The 21296-nt window shown below is 44.2% G+C and overlaps 2 protein-coding genes across 2 annotated transcripts; both read left to right on the forward strand.

Annotated features, from left to right (window-relative positions):
- Positions 1–1607: 1607 nt before the first annotated feature.
- LOC128819860 (keratin, type I cytoskeletal 15-like) lies at positions 1608–6426 on the forward strand. The gene is made up of 8 exons (XM_054000248.1): positions 1608–2192; positions 2677–2759; positions 3550–3706; positions 3993–4154; positions 4292–4417; positions 4555–4775; positions 5587–5612; positions 6109–6426. The coding sequence occupies exons 1-8, from the start codon at positions 1647–1649 to the stop codon at positions 6186–6188; spliced, it is 1401 nt and encodes a 466-aa protein (XP_053856223.1). The 5' UTR covers positions 1608–1646; the 3' UTR covers positions 6189–6426.
- A 3367-nt stretch (positions 6427–9793) lies between these two features.
- LOC128819859 (keratin, type I cytoskeletal 23-like) lies at positions 9794–20172 on the forward strand. The gene is given in 8 exon segments (XM_054000247.1): positions 9794–10423; positions 13898–13980; positions 15332–15488; positions 16956–17117; positions 17208–17333; positions 18081–18301; positions 18986–19011; positions 19660–20172. Coding segments are annotated over 8 exon segments (1509 nt in total). The 3' UTR covers positions 19764–20172.
- The last annotated feature ends 1124 nt before the right edge of the window (positions 20173–21296 follow it).

Consider the following 21296-nt stretch of genomic DNA (forward strand, 5'->3'; position numbering starts at 1 on the left):
TCGTTGTCTAAATTATGTTATGGGCCATGATCTGTACTGGCTGCTTGATTTATTTTGTTTCCCAATGGTAAATATTCAACAGAAAGAAACAGCTTTAATCTGCTATCTGGTTTTTGAAAGCGTTCATCTGATACTGATCCAGCATGACGCCTGGGGCATGTTAGAAAGCAGCAAAGTGTGTTTCACCATTGACCTTCCAAAGGAGTTATCACACCTGAGTGAAAGAAGACTCAATGAAAACTCCCCAAAGTTTCCAACTCAATTTTGTGGTGTTTTGTTGCTTGGGTTTTTTAAGGGAATGTGATTTGCTATTGTGAGCTCTATCGGTTGCACACCCCCTGGCAGTGCACACACTTCAGGGCATTGATTACAGGGGTCTTTAAGACAATTTTTTATCTTCAGGAGGGCTTGTCTGAACTTGTTTCGTGAGCCACCAACCCTTGGAGACACAGGGATCTGGCAAGGTACACAGACCATTAATCTGCCCAGCAGCAAAACTGAAGGGCTGTGGCAAAGGGCCAGGTTCAGTTTGAAACATGTTTCCAGAGCAGTGAACACCCACCCGTGTGCTCTGCTCAGCCTGGAGTGAGTGGCCGTGCCCAGAGCCAGCCTGCGAGCCTCCTCACACACCGCCCAAATCTGCCTGCCCTGCAGGGTGAGCAGGGCTGGATGACTGAATTCCTGAATTTCACTGGCAATTTATTAGCTCAATAATGTGTTTCTGTTTCAGACTCCTGCCTTAAATGAAGGATTAAGGTCCCTCTTCTGAGTGCTTCTCAAGCCTTATTTTCAAATACTTCTCCATTTCCTTGTGCACACTGGCATTAAACGCATGTATTGCTATCAGAACAGTGTTATCTTAAACCCATTCTCTTTACATTTTCCAAAGTAACAGGATCTTAGTCCTCCCACATTTACTCTTTTAACTGAGTTGTTTCAATCTGCGTTACCTTTCTGGACTATTTCACAATGACTAATAAATTTACTGTTTCCACTCTCCCTTGCACACCGATGGATGTTGATTGTTCCTCACAATGCTTTTTGTAATAAAAATTCAGACTCCAAAATCTAAATATTAGTTCAAAGAAAAAAATCAAGAATAAGAACATTTCTAATTCAATTCCAAAATTTTAAAGGGGAAAAAAATACAGATAGAAAATAAGGAATAACAGTGAGATGAAGAGACGATTGTACATTTTTCAATGAAAGGAGAATTTTATTTAAGCCTCAATTTTAGAAAAAGTTGATTTTCTGAAGGTAGCCGTGGTGAGCATTGTAAATAGGTAAGTGGGTGGGGCTGAACTCACTTTGTTTTTCCATTCTTAAATGTCAGAGAAGTAAACTCCAAGTTTCAGAACTATAGCCTGAAGAAAAAATATCATCTGATTCATGCCTTTTGTTTAATTAAAAAAAGAAACCCCAAGCCCAAGCCCCTGCGATGTGCTGCCAGCACTGCTTGTCAGGAATGTCATCACAGTTGGCCTCACCTCTAGGGAGGAGGAATTTTGGAGGGAGGGCTGCAGTGGGGTTTGTCTCCCAACACCCGATCATGAGGATATAAAAGAGGCACCGGGGCAGTGAAGGCACAGGCTGTCTTCTCTTGCCAGGCTGCATAACTGACCTTTGCTCCTTCTCTTGCCTCAGCCATGGCCACTTCCTTCATGAGCTCTTCCTCCACCTACGGGGGTGGCTTTGGGGGCGCCGGGGGCAGCAGCTCTCGCCTGTCCTCGGTGCGCGTCGGAAGCACCCGCCGGGCCCCGAGCATCCACGGCGGCTCCGGCGGCCGGGGTGTCTCCATCTCCTCGGCCAGGTACGTCTCCTCTTCAGGAGGAGCCTGCGGCTTTGGCGGGGGCTATGGGGGAGGCTTTGGAGGGGGGGCAGTCTGCGGCTTTGGAGGGGGCTCTGGCTTTGGAGGGGGCTCTGGCTTTGGCGGCGGCGCTGGCTTTGGTGGAGGATTTGACTTTGGTGGTGGCTTTGTTGGCGGCGATGGCCTCCTCTCTGGCAATGAGAAGATAACCATGCAGAACCTGAATGACCGGCTGGCTTCGTACCTGGACAAGGTACGAGCCCTGGAAGAGGCCAATTCAGATTTAGAAGTGAAAATCCGAGACTGGTATAAGAAACAAGCTCCCACCAGCCCCGCCCGTGACTACAGCAATTACTACAAGATAATTGAAGATCTCCGAGACAAGGTATGACATTCATATGTAGAAGAATTATAAGAAGGCAAGAGAATTATGGAACTGCAAGTTCCATGTCTTCAAAATAATTACAAAAGAAGTAGTTAATTCCTCATCCCAAATACATTGAGGTCCTGAGCGTTCTAGCAGAATAGAGTAGCCTCTTCTCAATTTAAACAACAAATATCTTGTCCTGATAATGTGATGTTTGTTGAAATTAAAATGACTGCAGTAAAAGTTAGCAAAATGTGTTTAGAATTATCAATATATTTATTCAGGAATCAAATAGTAAAGAATGTGACAGGTAGGCCTCAAAGGCTGGAAAGATAATTCACCTGGCTGCAGATAAGATCAGGTGTAGTACAAACACATTTCCCTATTATGGTTCTAATCCATGTTGCACAGAGTATCACAGCCCTCTGGTTTGCTCATGGAATGTGGATCAGATATTTTACCATTATTCACAGGAATTTTTCTCCATGTTTCCAATTGCCAGATCCTTGCTGCTACCATTGACAATTCCCGGGTCATTTTGGAGATTGACAATGCCAGGCTGGCTGCTGATGACTTTAGACTGAAGTAAGTTCACCTGGAGCACATTTGTCTTCACTCTACTTGTCACTCTCTCAAAACAGTTTTTTCTTTAGTAACTTCAGATACAAAACATCCTGGCAAGCAGAATCCATTGATGAAGGACCAATTCAGAGCATAAACCTGACAGAACACAGTATTCAGATCACTGAGCTGTTTGCTCAGTTATAGCCCGTGTCTTCATTTTTTGGTGACACTCAAATATTTTTACTAGTCTGAATCACAGGGGAAAGAAGACAGGAATAGGTGGGATTTTCATGTAGAAGGAACTGAGTGGCAGGAAGAGATTGCTGTGGGGCTTCAGCATTTCTCTGCTGGAGTCCGAAATTTAGAGTCAGGTGGGGCTTTTCCAGGCTCAGCAGTACATCAGATGATAAAGGTCCATGTGCAGCTGCCTTCCCTGCAGCAATGCACCTGCAGGTTTCTGTTTTCCCTCCTGCATCCCCGGCAGCCCTGCCCCACCTGTGCTTTCCTGTACAAATTTGGGAGGACACTGCAAAACTCCTGTCCTGTGTGACAATGTTTCTATTGATGCTGATAGTCAGTATTAGGTTCTGCAAGGTGAAATGTCGTGTCCTCCTCAAGAACAAAATCATACGGCTTTGTCTGTGCTTCCTTATGCCATAGCTGGATATTGGAAAAAACAGCTTTACTGCTTTTACACTTCTAAATCGCTATCATCTACAGTCCACTGTTCCTCCCATATGTGATCATTTTATAGCTCTATCGAATACAAACTCGGAGACGTTCCAGTGCTTGTTTCTCCCTTGAACTGCAGGTATGAGAATGAGCTGTTCCTGCGCCAGAGCGTGGAGTCCGACATCAACGGCCTGCGCCGGGTCCTGGACGAGCTGACCCTGTCCAGAGCCGACCTGGAGATGCAGATTGAGAACCTGAAGGAGGAGCTGGCTTATCTGAAGAAGAACCACGAGGAGGTGAGAGTCCTGGCAGTGCACAGAGATCACTCCCCTTTGGAATTTATCTCTTGTAAATGAAACATACTTGTAAGTTACGTGTAAATACGTGTGTCCTTTATGAGTACACAGAGATAGGGAAGCTGTTGCAACGAGAGAGTAAATGTGATAAATGTTTTATGTGTGTTCCATCTGTGATACTTGATAGCACAGGTACTGTGTACCACAGCAGGGATTGCTGGGGGCAGGAGCAGTGTGAGATGAGAGAGGCTGATCATTTTGTGTCCTCTCTCTGCTGCCCACGCAGGAAATGAAAGAGTACTCGAACCAGCTGAGTGGAACAGTCAACGTGGAAATGGATGCTGCTCCTGGCATCGACCTGACCAGAGTTCTCGCTGAGATGAGGGAACAGTATGAAGCTCTGGCTGAGAAGAACCGTAAGGATGCTGAGGCCTGGTTCTTCACTCAGGTACAGTCACACCAATGAACAGCACAGCAATGCACTGCCTCAGCATTACTGCCCTGGCAGGTCCCTACCTCCCTTTCTCAAAATTATTGATTTTTTTATACATTTGTATGTGATTTTACAGTTGTTTTTCCTTTCAGACTGATGAGCTGAACCGTGAAGTTGCCACCCACACCCAGCAGATACAGACTGGCAAGACAGAGATCACAGAACTGCGCCGCACCCTGCAGGGCCTGGAGATCGAGCTCCAGTCGCAGCTCAGCATGGTATGGAGCTGCCCCAAGCACACCATGAGGCACTGCCTCACACTGTCCCCTTCCTCCCTCGCTGTCTCACCTCTCCTCGACTCCCCCTCCGTGGGACAAACTTCATTCTGACCTGTTCTGACATTACTGCACTTTAGAAAGCTGGGCTGGAGGCCAACCTGCGGGACACGGAAGGCCGCTACTGCGCACAGCTGGCTCAGATCCAGGTCCTCATCACGGGCGTGGAGGAGCAGCTGGCCGAGCTGCGCTGCGACATGGAGCGCCAGAACCAGGAGTACAAAATGCTCATGGACATCAAGAGCCGCCTGGAGCAGGAGATCGCCACGTACCGACACCTGCTGGAGGGCCAGGACTCGCAGTACGTCACTGTCGCCCCCGATGAGCAGTAGGGGTAAAAGCACACAGCGGCAGCTGGGGCGGCCGGGCTGGCTCCGGAGTGCCCAGTCACGCTCCCTGCACACGCAGCCTTTGGAGCACTGGCAAAGCAGGTGCCCGGCAAAGCCCCCGGCACTGCCGTAACTCCAGCTAAATCTGTACATTGGTGGTGTGGAGGATTTGAAAATATATATGTCACCATTTTGACCGTGATGAATTACAAAAGGCATCAGGCCCCATATATATATCTCACTTAATCCTCTGGTTGCACTGGAATTAGAGCCTTCAGCCTGAGACAACCTATAAAAACCTGCTCCCAGTATTTCCTGGTTTTCTCCATTTGTCCACAGAGGTGAAAATATTCATCCTCACACACCAGTGTCCCCAGCTAGAAAAGAGCCTGGAACTGACTCCAGCTTACTTCAGTAAAATCTACATTTTCATGCCCATTTCTCATATCTGATCTATACATTGAATTACTTTTGATTTCTGAGGAGGAATCAGCTCTTTATGTAGTTTCTAGAAGAGGCATTTTGAGGAGAGGAGCAGTATAAGGAGACACCTCAGGACAAGGAACTGGTCTGACCACTGTTCCTATTCCCTTTCAAGTACATAGGGGTGGATTTCGAAGCTGAAAGCACCTTAGCACCACCTCTAGTAACAACACACCTCAGAACCAGCCATTGAGAGCAGCTGTGTGAAATCCTGGCTATCCACATAAATTCCTAAATGGTTCAATAGTTTCAAGGAACAGGGTCAGGAACAGTCATTAATCAAATATTTCTTTTCTACAGGTTGTCAGGACTGAACCCCAAGGATGGTAAGAAATATTTTTATTTAATGAGGGGCTGAAATGAATAGGCAAAATAGGATTAAATAAACCTTTTAGGTTCAGATTTCTTCTTACTACCACAGATTCCATTCTCCCCACAATGAGCATGTTCTGTATCATGTAGAGATAAAAATATAGTACTTTATTTTATGTGCATTTTTGAAACCAGTAGATTTCCAAAATGATTGCATGAACTCCTCATGGGATTCTAAAATACCCAAATGTCCCAAAGAGTCATTCCTCTGCTGATTCACATAACATACAAGATGCTTCCAAATCCATGTCTGATGTGCACTCCTAAGGTTTCTGGATGAGGACCAGGAGGGAAAGTGGATAAGATGTAAAGGCAGTTCTGCCTTTGATATGTAAAAGATCTTGTGAGGAAACAAACAAACACGACCTCATAGTTCAGCTCCTCAGGGTCTTGGCAGGGCCTTAGTGGTTTTTTGTTCCCTATTTAATTTTTTTATTCCCCCTACAACAGCATTTGGGAGCAGTGGAAGACGTCGCTCTGGCGCGGAAGAAGATGCAAGATCTGGTTCTACCCGTGACAAGAGATTCTAATAAAGAAATACCAAAGCTCCATGTGGACCCCGTGCAGCCTCCACACTGGCCAATGCTGAGATAAAGAGCCTTTCACTTTCCCAAATCACAAGAATGTATCCAAGAATGTCTTTCCTTAGATTTGCTCTGCCTTTGTACATGAGCATTGGCTCGCTGGGTCAGAGATGCCAAGCCTGTTTTCTGCTGGTGCTCTATTGTATCCTAACAATAAAGTTTCTGTTCTGCTTCTGCAAATAAATTCAGTCTAATGGTGTTATTTGAAGCCATTGTGCCACACAGCCCACAGGCCCTCCCAGCATGGCCTGCTGAAACCCAACCAGGGGATACTCTGGGAATAACAACAGCAATAACAATAATAACCTTAAAAATAATAATAAAGATGGTGATGACTGGACAGATAAAGTGCCATTAGATTCTGCCAGCCACCTGGAGCTGATATCAGTTAAAAACAGAGAAGATAACATAAAAAATCCTTAAGATCTTTGTTCTTAATTCCAAGAGCACAACAGTGTTCTTGTAGCCCCATCTTGTAGATGGGGCTACAATCCATGCACAAATAAAATGCATCTCTGAAAAAACTGCATATATTTGTGTTCCTGCACTGCCTGCAGCACCAACGCAAATTCCTTCAGCTCCTAAGGAAGCATCAGGCACAGTCCAGGTGAAATGAATTGCTCAGAGTTTGCTGCAACTATTTTGGTTTTCATCCATCAGGAAGAACATCCCCAGCCCATGTCACTGCTGTGCCTGCAGTTTTAGCCACACCACCTTCCCCCAGCTACAAATCCCCCACCAGTGGAACTGAAGAGATGCTGATAAAACTTTAAGAGCCTGGTGAATCCTAGAAGCACAAAAAAGCAGTTACCTAAGCACTGTACTTTGCTCACATAACATGTTTGAAAAAGGTGTCCTTAGCCCCATCACTGGACATTCAATCCACATTATAGTACCTGCAAAAATGATATCATTTCTAGAATAACATCCAAGCTCCTTAGAGACACTATTTTTGTGTCTTCTATTTTCTGACATTTAAGAAAAAGAAAGATACACTGCTGGCATCACCAGTTTGGCCATGAGATTATTGGTGCTGCTGGTAAGAAATGCACATCCTGCTGGCATTCCCAGTGGAAGGAGTTTGGAAGAGGTTCTGGTAAACTGCAGCAAAGTGACTTCACAATCCACTAGGGAGGAAAACTGAATTGCATAAATGATATTTTTTCCTGATCCAAAACCTAGGTTGTTTGTATCACTCTATTGCTTGTATCACTCAAACAGCAAGAGAGGGAATTCCTACAGCACAGGCAGCTCTCCATCCATTTGTATTCCAGATGGAGTTGAATCAGTCAGTGATTGTTGCAGGACACTGACCTGTACAATGTAGTTGTCAAATTATTCTGCCTGTATTTAAACTGCAGCCTCGAAATTCAGCTCAGTTCGCTTCCCATGTTCCAATTCAGTAAAACACCCACAATTCCCAGATGAAGCAAGCCGGGACTGCAGAGCAGCACGCATCTCCCAGGGAGCAGAGCAGGCCCCATCCAAGGCTGCCATCTGCTGACAACAGTTTCTCTCCTTACTCCGAGTGTCACTTCCGTTCCCTGCTCTGGATTAAAGAAGTGACTAAACCCAAATTCAGCACTGCAGCCTGACAAAGAGTCACGTCAGATTTTGAAGTTCTTTGGTCTTTTTCATCGATCCTCAACATGTGTGGGTCAAAACTGTGTGGCATCTTTTCCAGTTTGGAAAGGCTGAGCTTCAGGAGAAGCATGTCCCAGATCACCTGTACTTTGGATTAATTGCAAGAGAAAATACAATTCTGGTTTTCATTATGTGCTAATTCCATTATATTCTCAGGACTGAGACTCTGTGGTCTCCCACATTGCCAGCCTCTCTGCCAGGCAGGGTGGGAATGCCATGGAGAATTTCAGGTGAAACAGAGAATTCACTTTTTTTCACATTCTATTCTGTACATCCCTGTGTAATTCCATCTTGGTGTGATGGGTCATAGACCACCAGCTTGGCAACCTGAAAATTCAATCTGAAATTGATCTCTGGTGAGATCTGCAGGATGTCATCAGTGCTATTATAATTTGTTTTTTTTTTTCAAGTTAGGCCCTCAGTTTTTGTCTGATGCTTCAAGCTCATCCCCTTCCCCAGCAGCAGGGCTGACTCCAGACCGCAGCTATGGATAGTGGCTATAACCAGAATATCTGGGGAGAGCCAAACCTTGTACTAACTGGAAAACCCAATTTTCAGTGATTTCTTTTCACAAATAGTTAGGAATGACAGGATTTCTACAGAAGGAAGTATCTGAAGAAGGAAGAAGAGTGTGTGTTCAATGTACAGGCAGCTGGGGAAAAGGAAAGGAGCAGGTGCTGAGCAGAGCCAAGCCCGAGCCGCAAGGAGGAGCCCGAATCCTGCTCCGTCAGGAATGAGGCCAGGAGGTACCAGGGAAGCTGGAGTGCAACAATTCCTTATTGCTGCAGCGTTCCAAATGAAACAAACAGGGAAAAACACATCCCTTCCTGTTTCTCCCAGAACAGTTTAACTCTGCTCCATGCGGTCTCCCTGAGCTCACTAGTCAGGATGAGCAGCAGGGCCAGGACAGACCCTGGGGAAGGGGTTTAGCCTTCACCTAGGTAAGGAAGCCAGCTGCAGCTCTCTGGGAGAGCCTGTTCCCACTCAGCTTCATGCCTCTTCCCACATCTTCCTCCTTTATCTCATCCCTCAGTCATGGACTAGAACAAGACAAGGCAAACCCACAAAAACCCCCCAGTTGCCAGAGGACCACTCCCCAGTCTACGCCCCTTACCAGCATGAAGAATAGGACAATCTGCAACAGCCACACTGCGCCTTTCCCTGGTGGATGACACAGTTTGGCAGAAAGTTACTGAGACTTTTGAGAAAGACTATTCCTGCATGACTGCCAGTTCAATTTTTAGGGCTGGTAGCTTTAAATAATCATTTGAATCTTTTGAGTGCTGTTACAAACTCATAGTGTAAGTATGTTCTATAGCTAAGATAAATATCTTAATAGTATTAATGCTGGGAACAGCAAGACATCTTTGCACTGCTGCCTATTGAGACAAAACCACTGAAACAGGACTGCACCTCAAATTATTAGAAAATCAGTATAAAAGTATCTAATTCTCATATATTTCCCCTGGAAATGGGCAGCTGAAGGGAACAGCTGGGCACTACTGACTGTGGACTGGAGGGGTTTTTTTAGTTTAGAATCTGGATGACTTCATGAAAGCCTCACGTCTCCCGCAGGCTGAAGTTGTTTGGTCACTAAGCTGTTTGATGGCTGATAGGACACACTGCACTTGAGAATCCACAGGTTTGAGGATCCACGGGCTGCTGTAATTCTACAGCCTGAGAATTACCACAGAAAGTATCTGCATAGCCCCATCCCTGCCCCGGCTTCCCATTTATTCCCTTCATGAGCAGGAAAACATAACATACTAACTACAGGGTTAGAGAGAAGTCTGAGGCAGAGCTGATCCTGTTCCACACCTACGGATTTTGGCCACACCTCACTATTATCATATGAAAAGAAAAAGAAAAAAAAAAAACCCAAACAAGCAAAAGGAAAGCAACCCAGTATGTAGCTGATTCCAAACAACAACAGCATGCAGGCTCATAAATGCTTCAGAATTGACCAAGAGGAAGCACGTTTCGTGATGACACAATCTTGTTGCTGTAGTCATTCATCGAAGGGAAACTCCCACAGGAAAAGGCATAAAGCTGCTCAGGGAAGGCGAAGAGGCTGCTCAGTGCTAGGCAGACAAACCTGGGGTTCGATTCATACAGAGCTAAGCATGAGCACGAGCCAAGGCCCTTTCCAGCTTTTTTCTGGGTCCCTCAGGGGTAGTTCAGGGTGTGGTTTGGCCCAGCAAGGAACTTCTTACAGAGCATCAAGTGCAGATGGTGGTGCCAGCAGCACACATCCCTCCTTCTCCTCCGCCAGACCCTTCTGGCTGGCTGCAGGAGGGGCACCCTGGGGAGGCTTCGGCGAGCACTATGGGGAAAGCATCTTCCTGGGTGGGAATGAGAAACAGACTATGCAGAACCTGAATGAGCGCTTGGCTGCCTACCTGGACAAGGTCCGTGCCTTAGAAGCAGCCAATGCTCAGCTGGAGAGCTGCATCCTAGAGTGGCACAGGACAAAGTCTCATGGAAAGAGGCATGACTTCAACCAGTACGAGCAAAACGTCACTGACATGCAAAGACAGGTAAGTCAGAGCTGGGACTGTGTTATTCTGTACTCCTCTAAGGAATTGGGGTTCTCCTTTATGCTGATGGCTTTCCTTTAAAGAAGTTAAATAAAACCTTTGAAATGTTAGAAATCCTCAGGAAGGTAGTTCCAGGACCTGGGCATAAACATTCTTTGTGTTCACAAGGAGGAGACTGGGCACAAGAAAGGCTGGAAGGGGGCGAGGGGGATTCTGCAGAGACTGGCAGAATAAAGAGATCCGTGTGCTGCCAAGTGTTCCTTTCTGTACTGAAACTGGGGTTTGAGTAACTGCGGCTGGCAGAACTTGGTCTTTTTGACTGCACAGGTCTTGAGCAAATTACAAAGCAGGAGGAGTGCAGAGCCTGCCCCTCTCCTGCCGCTGTCTCCAGACAGACTGGGGCATTCCAGCTCTTTGATTCCTGTGGTAGCAGACAATGAAACTACAGGAGTTTTAGGACCAATGAGCTTATGTAATCAGATGGAAAAATACTTCATTGTAATTAAGAAAATAGCAGTGACAAATTCCTTGTGGATGTTTTCACTATAATTAAAAGGAGAATTTCTGGTTCCTGCCAGTAGTTAATATTAATGTTCAACAGTAACTCTTTCAATCTCCCAAACTCACGTGTCTTCAAATTTAAGCATAATATTAATCTGTATTCATAATGAACATCCTTAGCACTGTAACAATCTGTGTGACTAATCAGTGTAATTAACTTTACATACCCATATGGGGCAAAACCCAAAGCTCTTCCAAAAGCAATGTTGTCGTTTGTCCTCCACTTTTTATAATACAATTACTTGGCATTCTCATGATCCTGAGAAATTCTTTTAAAAAAGGTTTGGAAATTGTATTCCTTCACATCTCTACTGATTGGGGCCAAGGGCTTAATCAAACTCCATGCTCACAGCTAAAAGTGTTGCCTCCAGGCAGTAGGTGAGGTGCTCGGACCACAGCCTGTGTATGGAGAGCCAGAAGTGTCATCACCCATTTATGTTTTAAGGATAAAGAAAGGTCACCATCCCCAGACCGGGCACTTGGGCACTTTCCTTTTTAACAGAAAGAGACATAAAAACTTGTTCATCAAGAACATATATGTGTTCAGGTTGACTTGGAGTTAGCAAATCAGAAAGATTTAGGAAGACAGGAAGCATAAAACCGTGATGTTGATTGGGGTGAAGCCTTCACTTTTGAGAAGGTTGTACCTAAACCGCTTATTTTTAACACTCACCCCTTAAACAGCTGTCCCTGGCCACAGACACCTGGAGGCTGGTGGCTGTCCTGGATGTGGAATGAAAGGCCAGGAAAGGATCATTTACAGGTGACAATTCAGTGATTGAACCTAGAATTTTTACTTTCTCTATAAAATATTGCAATTAGCAGCATGTCTGCCAGTAAAATGAGTGAAAATATAGCATCTAATTATTAACCATAATTAAATTAATTAAAGGTTAATTTAAAGGGCAAAACTAATGTAGCACCTGCAATAAAATTTAGACTAAATTTAGGGTCCTATATCAAATAACCCAGAATGTCTATGATATGCTGCCTGTCTGAACTTGGAGGTATATAATCATTTAGGTTCTACATTTTTAACCACACTCTCCTGGACACCTGAATTCAGGATGAATGCCTGATGGAGCAACAAGTTTTGGGAAAAGCCTTGCTCCAGCCTGACTCCATCCTAACCCAGATACACAATGAAACAGCACCTGTTCTTCAAGTAACTGTCTCATTCAAACACCCTGTGCTGCTAAATAAGTAAAGTGATCTACAGAGCATTCCAGGAGATGGGACAAAGGACATGAGACATGAGAGGTAAAGTCAGTGCAGGAAGCCTTCTTGGAAAATCCCTGTTTTGAGAAGGAATTGGGAGTGTATTTCCTATACAATAATGTGTGAGTTCTTAATGAAGCTGGCAGTTTGCAGACTGGTACTAGAGACAGTAAGAATTCCATGTGGCTGTTAAGAGATAAGTGGCACATGTAAGATCCCTGCTGGCTGCAGAGTGACTGGGGCCACACAGCAGTGGGCAGAGCACTGACCAGTGCTCAGATTGCACAGAGTCTCACAGCAATTCTGTACACGGCACAAAGCTGAAGAACTCATGTTGTTTTCTCGTTGCCTTGTACATTCTATAAGGCTGCATCCACGAATTGCCTCTTCTTTGTCACCGAATTCCAGGCAGCCACGCATTCAGGGCATTGCTATAGCTCTTGAGCTGGCCTTGATCGTGTCCCAGGGCAGTATCCGAGGTGCGGATAATTGCGCAGGAATGCACAGTCTGTTACCAGATTAGTTAAACATTCCACAGCACCTTCTTCTTCACTGCAGAGGTGAACCTTTGACACTTGAGGAGAATTTTGTCATTTCCTTGTTTCTTTGTGATTCATTGAGGTGTGGGAAATTTACTCCAAGGTGTTGAGAGCTCTGTAAATGACTTTTGTATAGCCAGAGTGTCCCTTGGTCCCTTGGTTTGCTCTGTGGATGCTGAGGGAAGGTAGCTGGTGGGATGGCAACCACACTTCTCTTTCCTCTGTGTTAGAAAAGGACACGATGCCCTGCATTTATGATTTCCTGATAATTATGTATGAGTTCCTGTTGGAGTTCTTTCAAAGATTTGGCATGGAATACTGAACTTTTTGCATTCAGATCCATAGTTAAAAGCTATTCTATGTTATCAGGGACATATGAGCCTTTCCAGTAAGTGCTGAGTGCACCAAAGGAATGAGATTGTGCTTCACCCTTCACATTTTAGGGCAATTTTCAAATCCCAAAGCTAAATCAGACACCTGAATCAATCACTGCATGCTGCTGGTCAATTGAGAGCTGTTATAGGTGCACAACTGAATGGACCACAACAACCAGATGCCAGTGGTATTGTACATGCAACTCCAGGCTGAAGCCTGTGGTGAGTTGAGGGTCCTGCCAGTGAGTGGCTGCCACCATCACCACAGTGCATCACAACACCAGCTCAGCAGAGTGTTCATGCACAGGCAGCTTTTGATCATAACATTAACTCCAGTATTTTGATCACACTCAGACACAGCTTAATGGTTCTTACTGAAATTTGCCCTAAAGATGCCCAAAGCAGCTTTGTCAGCAATGCTGAACAGGATCAGAATCCAGTCGCAAAACCAGAGGAAGGCAGTGACTGTTATTCTACAATAGACCATGAAGTTTGTGTAATGAAATTCATATCCTCTACCTGGCCAGGAATAGGATGATGCCTCCTGGTTCATACTCTCAAAAAAAAGTAAGAAAAAGAGTAAAGTAAGATAACAGGCAAAATTTGCAAAGCACCTAGGTGAATAAGGAAACTGAAATGCTTTTATTCCTATGGTCTCCTTAGCATGGGAATTCCACTATTTAGATGGTTCCTTTGAGCAGCAAAGAGGCTAAACCAGCACAGATTATTTCCTGTCACCCCATGGCAACACCAACTCTCCTGTTGGATTCTCTGTTTTCCAGATTGAGGATAGCAAGATCACCAATGCCAGCATCCTTTTACAAATCGATAATGCTAACATGGCAACTGAAGACTTCAGGCTCAAGTAAGCTCTTCTTTGGTTAAAGAGGATTAAACTAAACATTACCTTTTCTTGTTAATCCAATAGGGAAGTGATTTTACTGAGGTTTTCTGTTGATATTGGATTAATAAAAACAATGTATAATAGGGGGAAAAAAACCAAAAGCATGTAAAACCCACAAATGATTGCTGAAGAACCTTGAGTCACCCTGTTTATGATACTTAGTGCAGGTCCTGACGAGCAGGTTTGACAGCAGGCACTTGATACTAGTGACAAAAGGCACTTAAAACTGTCATCTGGGATTACAAATTATCCCCTCTAAGCATTGCACTTCCCAGTCCAGCCCTAATCTATTTCCTGGATTTATCACCTCTTCTGTCCAGCTCTGCAGGGAACACCTGTCCTTGTGTAGCTTCTGCTTTGGAGTCCCGTGTGTTGAGCACAGTAACTGAGCCGGTGCATCACTGACTCCCAGCAGAGTCTGATTTTCAGTACATTGAAAAAGAGTTCTCAGATCAACTAAAAAGACAAAATGTTTGTACAGAACACATTCAGGCAGGTCTTTCCAAATGAAAGGGTTTGGCACTTCTGTAAGTAAGACTTCTTAGGAATCAGGAAGATTTGTCTTATTTCTAGCAGTTGGTGATCAGCTATAAAAAATATCTCAGCTTTTGGTAATATTGTGACAAATTTGGATATCCTGAGCACTGCCAGCATTGCATTATCAGTCAATAGTGTCACAAAAGGAATCCATGGAGCTACTTTGAGGGATGGGACTCAGACTGAGTTTATTGGGTGAATGGAGAAGCACCAATAGAGCCCACAAAACACTGATTAAAGGGAGAGATGCTAAGGTGTGAAAGTGCTTCCCATGCCCAAGGGAAGACACAGCAGCATCTCCCTTCCTTTGGCTCACTACAGACACTGCAAGAGGTTAGAGAGGAATGTTAGTAACTGGCTTCCATCACATTTTCCTTGTTTTTCTGCAGGACTCAAAAGTTACCATTTTGGAAAAACTAAAGCAATCAGTGCTTGCTGATAGTGTTTTCAGAGACTTGTATGCTCAAAGCTTCCACAACCAGGTGAATGTTAACATGCAAAAAGGGAAGTGAAATAAAGAAACTTTATTTCCTACCATAGAGGAGAAGTTACAAGGGAGAGAGGAAAGTGAAATTCCAAACTAATAAAACTCATTTTATTGCTAAGACTATTTAAAAATATCTAAATAACATATGTTAGAAACAGAATTGGTTCCTTTGGTTGTTTGTCCTCTCCAGTTCCCTACACAGACTCAGCAAGTCTACTTCTCCTTATACAAGAGCCTGAATCGGGCAGTTCTCAACATGCACATGGTGTCTTCTCTTTCCTCATAAAGATACGAAGCCGAGAAGTGTCGCAGGCAGGGAGTGCAGCTGGATGTGGAGAACCTGCGGAAGGAGCTCGATGGCATGACCATTATTACCACAGATCTGGAAATGGAAATTGAAGGCTTGAGAGAAGAGCACATCCTCAGGAGGAAAGACCATGAGGAGGTAGAAAAAGTTCCACTTGGTAAAATCCTGTTGCACCAATCTTTACTACCATGTAATTAACTGAGTAAAACCCACAATCTCTAAGTGGGATTGATGATTCAGGACCTAATCCTGTTTCTGAGGCACCAATGAGAGTCAGGTGAAGCAAAAAGCCTGTGTCTGCTTTACCAATTACACTGGGGTTTCAGAGAGAACAGATTGCTGGAGTCTCTCCCACCCATCTGTCATACACAGCTAATAATAACTGACATATTGGACAGAAGTGTTCTCAGAAAGACTTAGATATAAATACACAGAGCGCTGCCGGGTTTTAGTCATCACTTTTTCCTCAGATACTTTTTCCTCAGTTCTGAATATATCATTTCCCATACTCACAGAAGCAAGGAGGGGTTGAAGGTTGGAAGGGATCTCTTTAGGCTCCTTTGTCCACCCCCCCTAAAGTCAAGCAAGGTAACCCAGAACAGCCTGACCTGAGCAAAACAGATCTCAAATTCTTGAAGGATCAAAATTAAAAAGAATGGTTGGTGAAGTCAGGCAAAATTACTCATTCTTGCATAATCCTAAACATAGTAATTAGATAATTCTCAAAAGCCACACTACTCTGAATTCTCCAAAGCTATACTCAGTGCTCTCTGTTATTCCCACATTTATAATTCCACTGCTTGAAACATGCTGGTTTCGCTTGATCTGGTGTTGTTTGCAGTTATTACCCAACACCGGACCAAACATCCTGCTCAGTGTCTGTGCGTTTTTAAAGCGCAGAATAAAACACAGGGGGCACACAGTGGTAGGTGCAGCTGCCTTTGGCTGACCCCCTCCAGCCCAGGAGAGTTCTTGGACACAGGGGACCAGCAGAGCCATCCCTGTGTCCAGCTGATCTGCATTCCATGATGTCATACCCCGAAAGGCTCCTTTGCCTGGGTGCTTTGAAAATGGTACCAGGCACAGAAGGTTGTGCTACACTGAAAGGAATGTTACCCTACCTGCCCGACTGGTCCTGTAATTATGTTGTTTACACAGTAATTATATGCTTTAATCCAATTATTCCTTTAACAATTACATAGAACTTTTACATTACTCTCCTGTAAACTTAGTTATAGTTCCATAAATATTAACATAAAGGGTAAGAAAGATGGAATTACTGTTAGATTTTCATCAAGGTCTTGGGTTTCTAATAGATAAATAAATAAAAAATGTCAGTGCTTCTTCATTGAGTCCATTTCTTCCAGAAACATCCTACAAAAAGATCTTTTTGAGTGTTTTTTATTGAGTTCTGCCACAGAAGCAACTATGTCATTGGATTAAGTAATATCAGAGTATTATCAATATATAAATTTTAAAAATAATGTTAACTTAATGTATATATAACAATTACCCCCCTAAACCTCTCTGGGTTTCTGTGGCTCTCTGAAAACTTTCTACTTCCGTAAATGAGTTTGCTTGTTCCCTCTGCTAACACATGAACAGGATATGGAAGCCAATCGCTCCTCACAAGACTTCAAAGTCAATGTAAAAGTAAACGCGGCCCCTCCTGCAGACTTAGGCAAGATTCTGGCAGAAATAAGAGAAGATTATGAGGCTATAATTGAAAAGAATCGTCAAAGCCTGGACAACTGGTACAAAGAACAGGTAACAGCTAGTCCCTGCTCATTTCCAAGCCCCCTGTGGCTGTACCTGCCAGACCAGAGTCTGAGCTTTTCTCTTGCTTCTGCTCCACAGAGTGCAGCAATGTCCCTGGCAGCAACCCCTAATCCCGAGCAGATCCAGTGCAACGAGAACGAGATCAAGGAGCTAAGGAGAACTTTGCAGACCCTGGACATTGAGCTGCAGGCACAGATTAGTAAGGTATCTGCTGCAGACATCTTGGGCTGCTCACTAACTCCCTGTATTCTCAGAAGTTGTCATGGACCAATTGTCCATTTAAATCCACAGCCCAGCATAACTTTGTTGCAGTTGTTAAAGCATGACGGAAAGTGGAATTCAGATCATGCTCGACTTTGCCAAAATATGCAAAATAGATTCAGCAACCATCACCAGAAAGTGAAAAATGCCTCTTCTTATGACAAAATATGAGAAGAAGAAGAAGGGATAGCTGACTCCAAGTCTAGAAAGAAAATGTGTCCAGAAGACAGACAGTAACACAAAGAATGCAAAGTTCATATTTACAAGCCCTGTTATCAGGCATGAATTACAAAAAGTGTGAAAAATATTGGTGGGGAGCTTTCACAACTATTACATAACCTTACACAGGTTAAAGCTCGCATCCCAGAGACCTAGAGACTTTGGAGCAATTCTGGACAGCTCATGCAGAACGGGCAGGACAGACAGCAGTGTCAGGAGCAGAGCTTTGAGCAGAACGGATATGGCAGGGATAAATGACTCAGTTTTGCCTTTCATGAACACCATGCACACATGGCACAGCTTTGTGGTTCTGCTGCCTTCACAAGAATAGTTATGCAAATGCATAAGTGTTTAAATTACCACAGCCTTAATTTTGCAATCTTCTAGCTAGAGACCAAATTTGCTGGTATTTCTGTGTTGTATCTACCACATAAATAATAATCATGGTCTTGGTATTATCTGCCCCATCAGAAACACATGCTGGAAGACACCTTGGCTGACACGCGGAATTATTACGCTGCTGCGCTTCAAAACATGCAGCAGATCATCTCCAGGTGTGAGGAGGAGCTGAGCCAGGTTCGTCACGACATGAAGCAGCAGAATAACCAATATAAGGTTCTTCTTGGGATCAAAACACGCCTGGAAAAGGAAATTTCCACATACCGCCTGCTGCTGGAAGGGAATGCTGACGGGTAAGGCAGAGCTGCCCCGACTGGAACAGATGAGAGTCCTCATATTTGGATTATTTATTTGTTTGTTTGTTTATGCTTAATCAAAGCTTGTGAGTCCCATACTACATCAAGGGTTGGTATTTTAATGTGACGGATCATAATAAAAAGCCGGAGCCACTTAGAGTACAGAGACACTGGTACCCATGTAATTTGGATTACCTGAATTAATATAACTTTTTATTTAAAAGAGAATAAAATTCTCCACTCCCACTGCATGGCCATCTCAGCATAGGAGAACACTGGCCTTATTTTTATTCTCTCATCTGATTTGTATGAAGTCAAAAAAGGAAGATCAGCAGCCTTTAGCACTGAAACTCTCAGGCAGGCAGGACAGAGTGGCCTCAAGTGTGAGGGTATTTGTCACAAACCAAATTGGGATCAACCTGAGCAACTCCAAATACATGAGAACCAATGTACCTGTCCCTGGGAGCGGTAGTGAATGTGCCCAGGGATGTTTCCAGTGAGAGTATACACCAAAAGGAAAGCTCACATGGTATAAAAGCATCATTCTTTATCCTTCTTTTTTTTTTTTTTTTTTAAATTTTATTTCATAGTGGGATAAGGTCTCCTTAGAAACAGTGAGAAGGGGATAAATAACTTTTTTAAATCAGTGTAACATTATTTTCTATTTCATTATCTTCACAGGACAGCAAGAAAATCTGAAACTAAAGGTAAAAGTTCCTTACTTTGTTCTCTGTAGTGACTCTTAATTACTGTCATTTCCAATCAAATTTTACTCAGAGCAATTTCCATCTCACCTGAGTGAACTGTGGAAGGTGTGCATAGCAGGCTCACACAGGCCTTTGAGAAGCATTTCAGTGGTTCCTGGCTGCTGTGAAGGGCTCACTGCAGAGCCCACTGGGCTGTGCCTGCCCATGGGCTGCCTGAGCCCCAGCCCTGTCAGTCACATGGTGGCCACAGCTCAGGCTCCAGACTAAAGCTTTCCTGGGATATGAGGAGGCAAGGAGACTCCACTGGGTGACTAAAACAGTGTTTGCTTGAGAGCAAACTGAAAATCTGCATGTCTGGAAACTCATATTCTGGCATGGCCATGACCTGCAGACATCCAGGATAATCTGCTGGATTTGCATTGGCTGGGCTCTCCCTGTGTTATTCATTTGCCCTGACCTGGACCAGTCCCAGGGTGACTTTCTGGCAGCAGATTTCACACAGAGCAATAACAAATATTGACTTGAAGGAAAACATGTAGAGAAAACTTCGTTGAGGAGGCAGCAGGCAAATGACTGTAAATGAGGCTTTCCCTGCATCACCTTGTCTCAGCACTGCTCCTTGGCTAATTAAACTTTCTTTTCTTTCAGAACATTCTGGGCTGAGCAACCGAAAGCTCAAAGCGATTGTCCACGACAGCGTGAACGGGGAGGTGGTGTCCTCCACCATCAACGAGCTCCCCCCACAAGCCTGAAGGAAAGCTCTGCCAACCAGCAGCTTTCCCAGCAGCAGTTCCCACGGCCCCTCTGGGAACAGTGTGCCGTGGGCTGACTCCTGTGTGTCGAACAGGGATCCTGTAGTGAACGCGCCTAACACTGCAAAGTGCCACACAGAGCTGGGTATAGCTGACATTGGTATAGTGGTAAAGTTTAAAGAGCTTTTAGTCACCAAAATGCTGGAAAAAAGCTGTTGAATTAAAGTGACTGACTGAGCTAGTGGCAGATGTCTTCTGCACATCTCCCCAGGGCAGGAATATCCATCTGGGATTCAGTTATCGCTCTGCAAATTAGCTATAATTTAAGGGGAATAATCTCTCAACTTTTTTCCTGGTCTTATGCCTCTCATCATATACCTCACTGCAGCCAATAAATTTTTATGCATTATTTTTCCGGTCTTTGGAATATCTGATTTTGCTTTCCCTTACATATGCCTAGTCCACTGTGGCAGCGTCACTGACATGGCTCAGGACAGCCAACGCCTCATTGTTTCAGGAGGGACAATACTGGAAGACCACAAAAAAGAAAAGAGGAGACACAAATTACAGGTGACATTTACATGAGCAAAACTATTCAACTTCCATATACACAACTTATCAATGTCACCATTTGAAACAGCATTATGAGTAGGAGTGTTGCAAAGTCACTTTAGTAAAAATAGTCCCCCAGAAACATTTCTTTATTCTTCAGTTTGAGAGAAATTTTCTAGCACTGTCTTTACACACTTTCCCTCAGAGCCTCTAAGTACTTTTCCAGACACTCATTCTTTCTTGATGACCCAGGTAATTCAAAAAACCATCTCAGTTTTTTGGTCTCAAATTAATGTCACTGTCTCTGTCGAAGGGTTCTGCAGTCGGGCCAGACTGGCGTTTACAGTGCATGTTAACGTCAGGGAGAGCTGAGGGCCTTAGCCAAACTCAGGCTTCCTCAATTTCTCAGCTCAGCCCAATGCCCGAGTCAGCAGCAGACCCTGACAGCAATAGAGCTATGCAAAGATAAAATCTGAACAATGAAAAGAGAAATACCATTAGGATGTGTAGATGAGGAAGAGTGTAAGGCAGAAGGAAGAGAGACCAAATGGAACATAATGAGTGTGTCAGGGATTTGCATTCCAAAGTCACCGTCTGCGTGTCCAGGGCAGTCTCGCATTCATGAGTGACATTGTCATCATGTCCTGTCATCCCCACGCACCATGGACTCTCACAAAAGGGCTCCTGTTACCTGCCTTGCTTTGAAACAGGGCTCACAAAGGAAAGGGGAAATCTCAAAGGAAATGCAGATTAAACTGAACAAAGTCCACTTCTGTTGTATGATGTTCTGCTACTGGCATGTTCCAACCAGATCCTGATCCCCCTTTGCCCCCTGCACCCCAACTCTCCACCCTTGTTGCACAAAGAGATCCCAAAAGCATTGGATGGATTACCTAATGGTTTCTTTAAACTGGGTAAAACTTGTAATACAGGATTAGTAACTCCTGGCTAATTAAGAGTGTCCTTCCGTATGGCTTACCA

This window comes from Vidua macroura, chromosome 27, assembly GCF_024509145.1.
Source record: "Vidua macroura isolate BioBank_ID:100142 chromosome 27, ASM2450914v1, whole genome shotgun sequence".
NCBI lineage: Eukaryota > Metazoa > Chordata > Aves > Passeriformes > Viduidae > Vidua > Vidua macroura.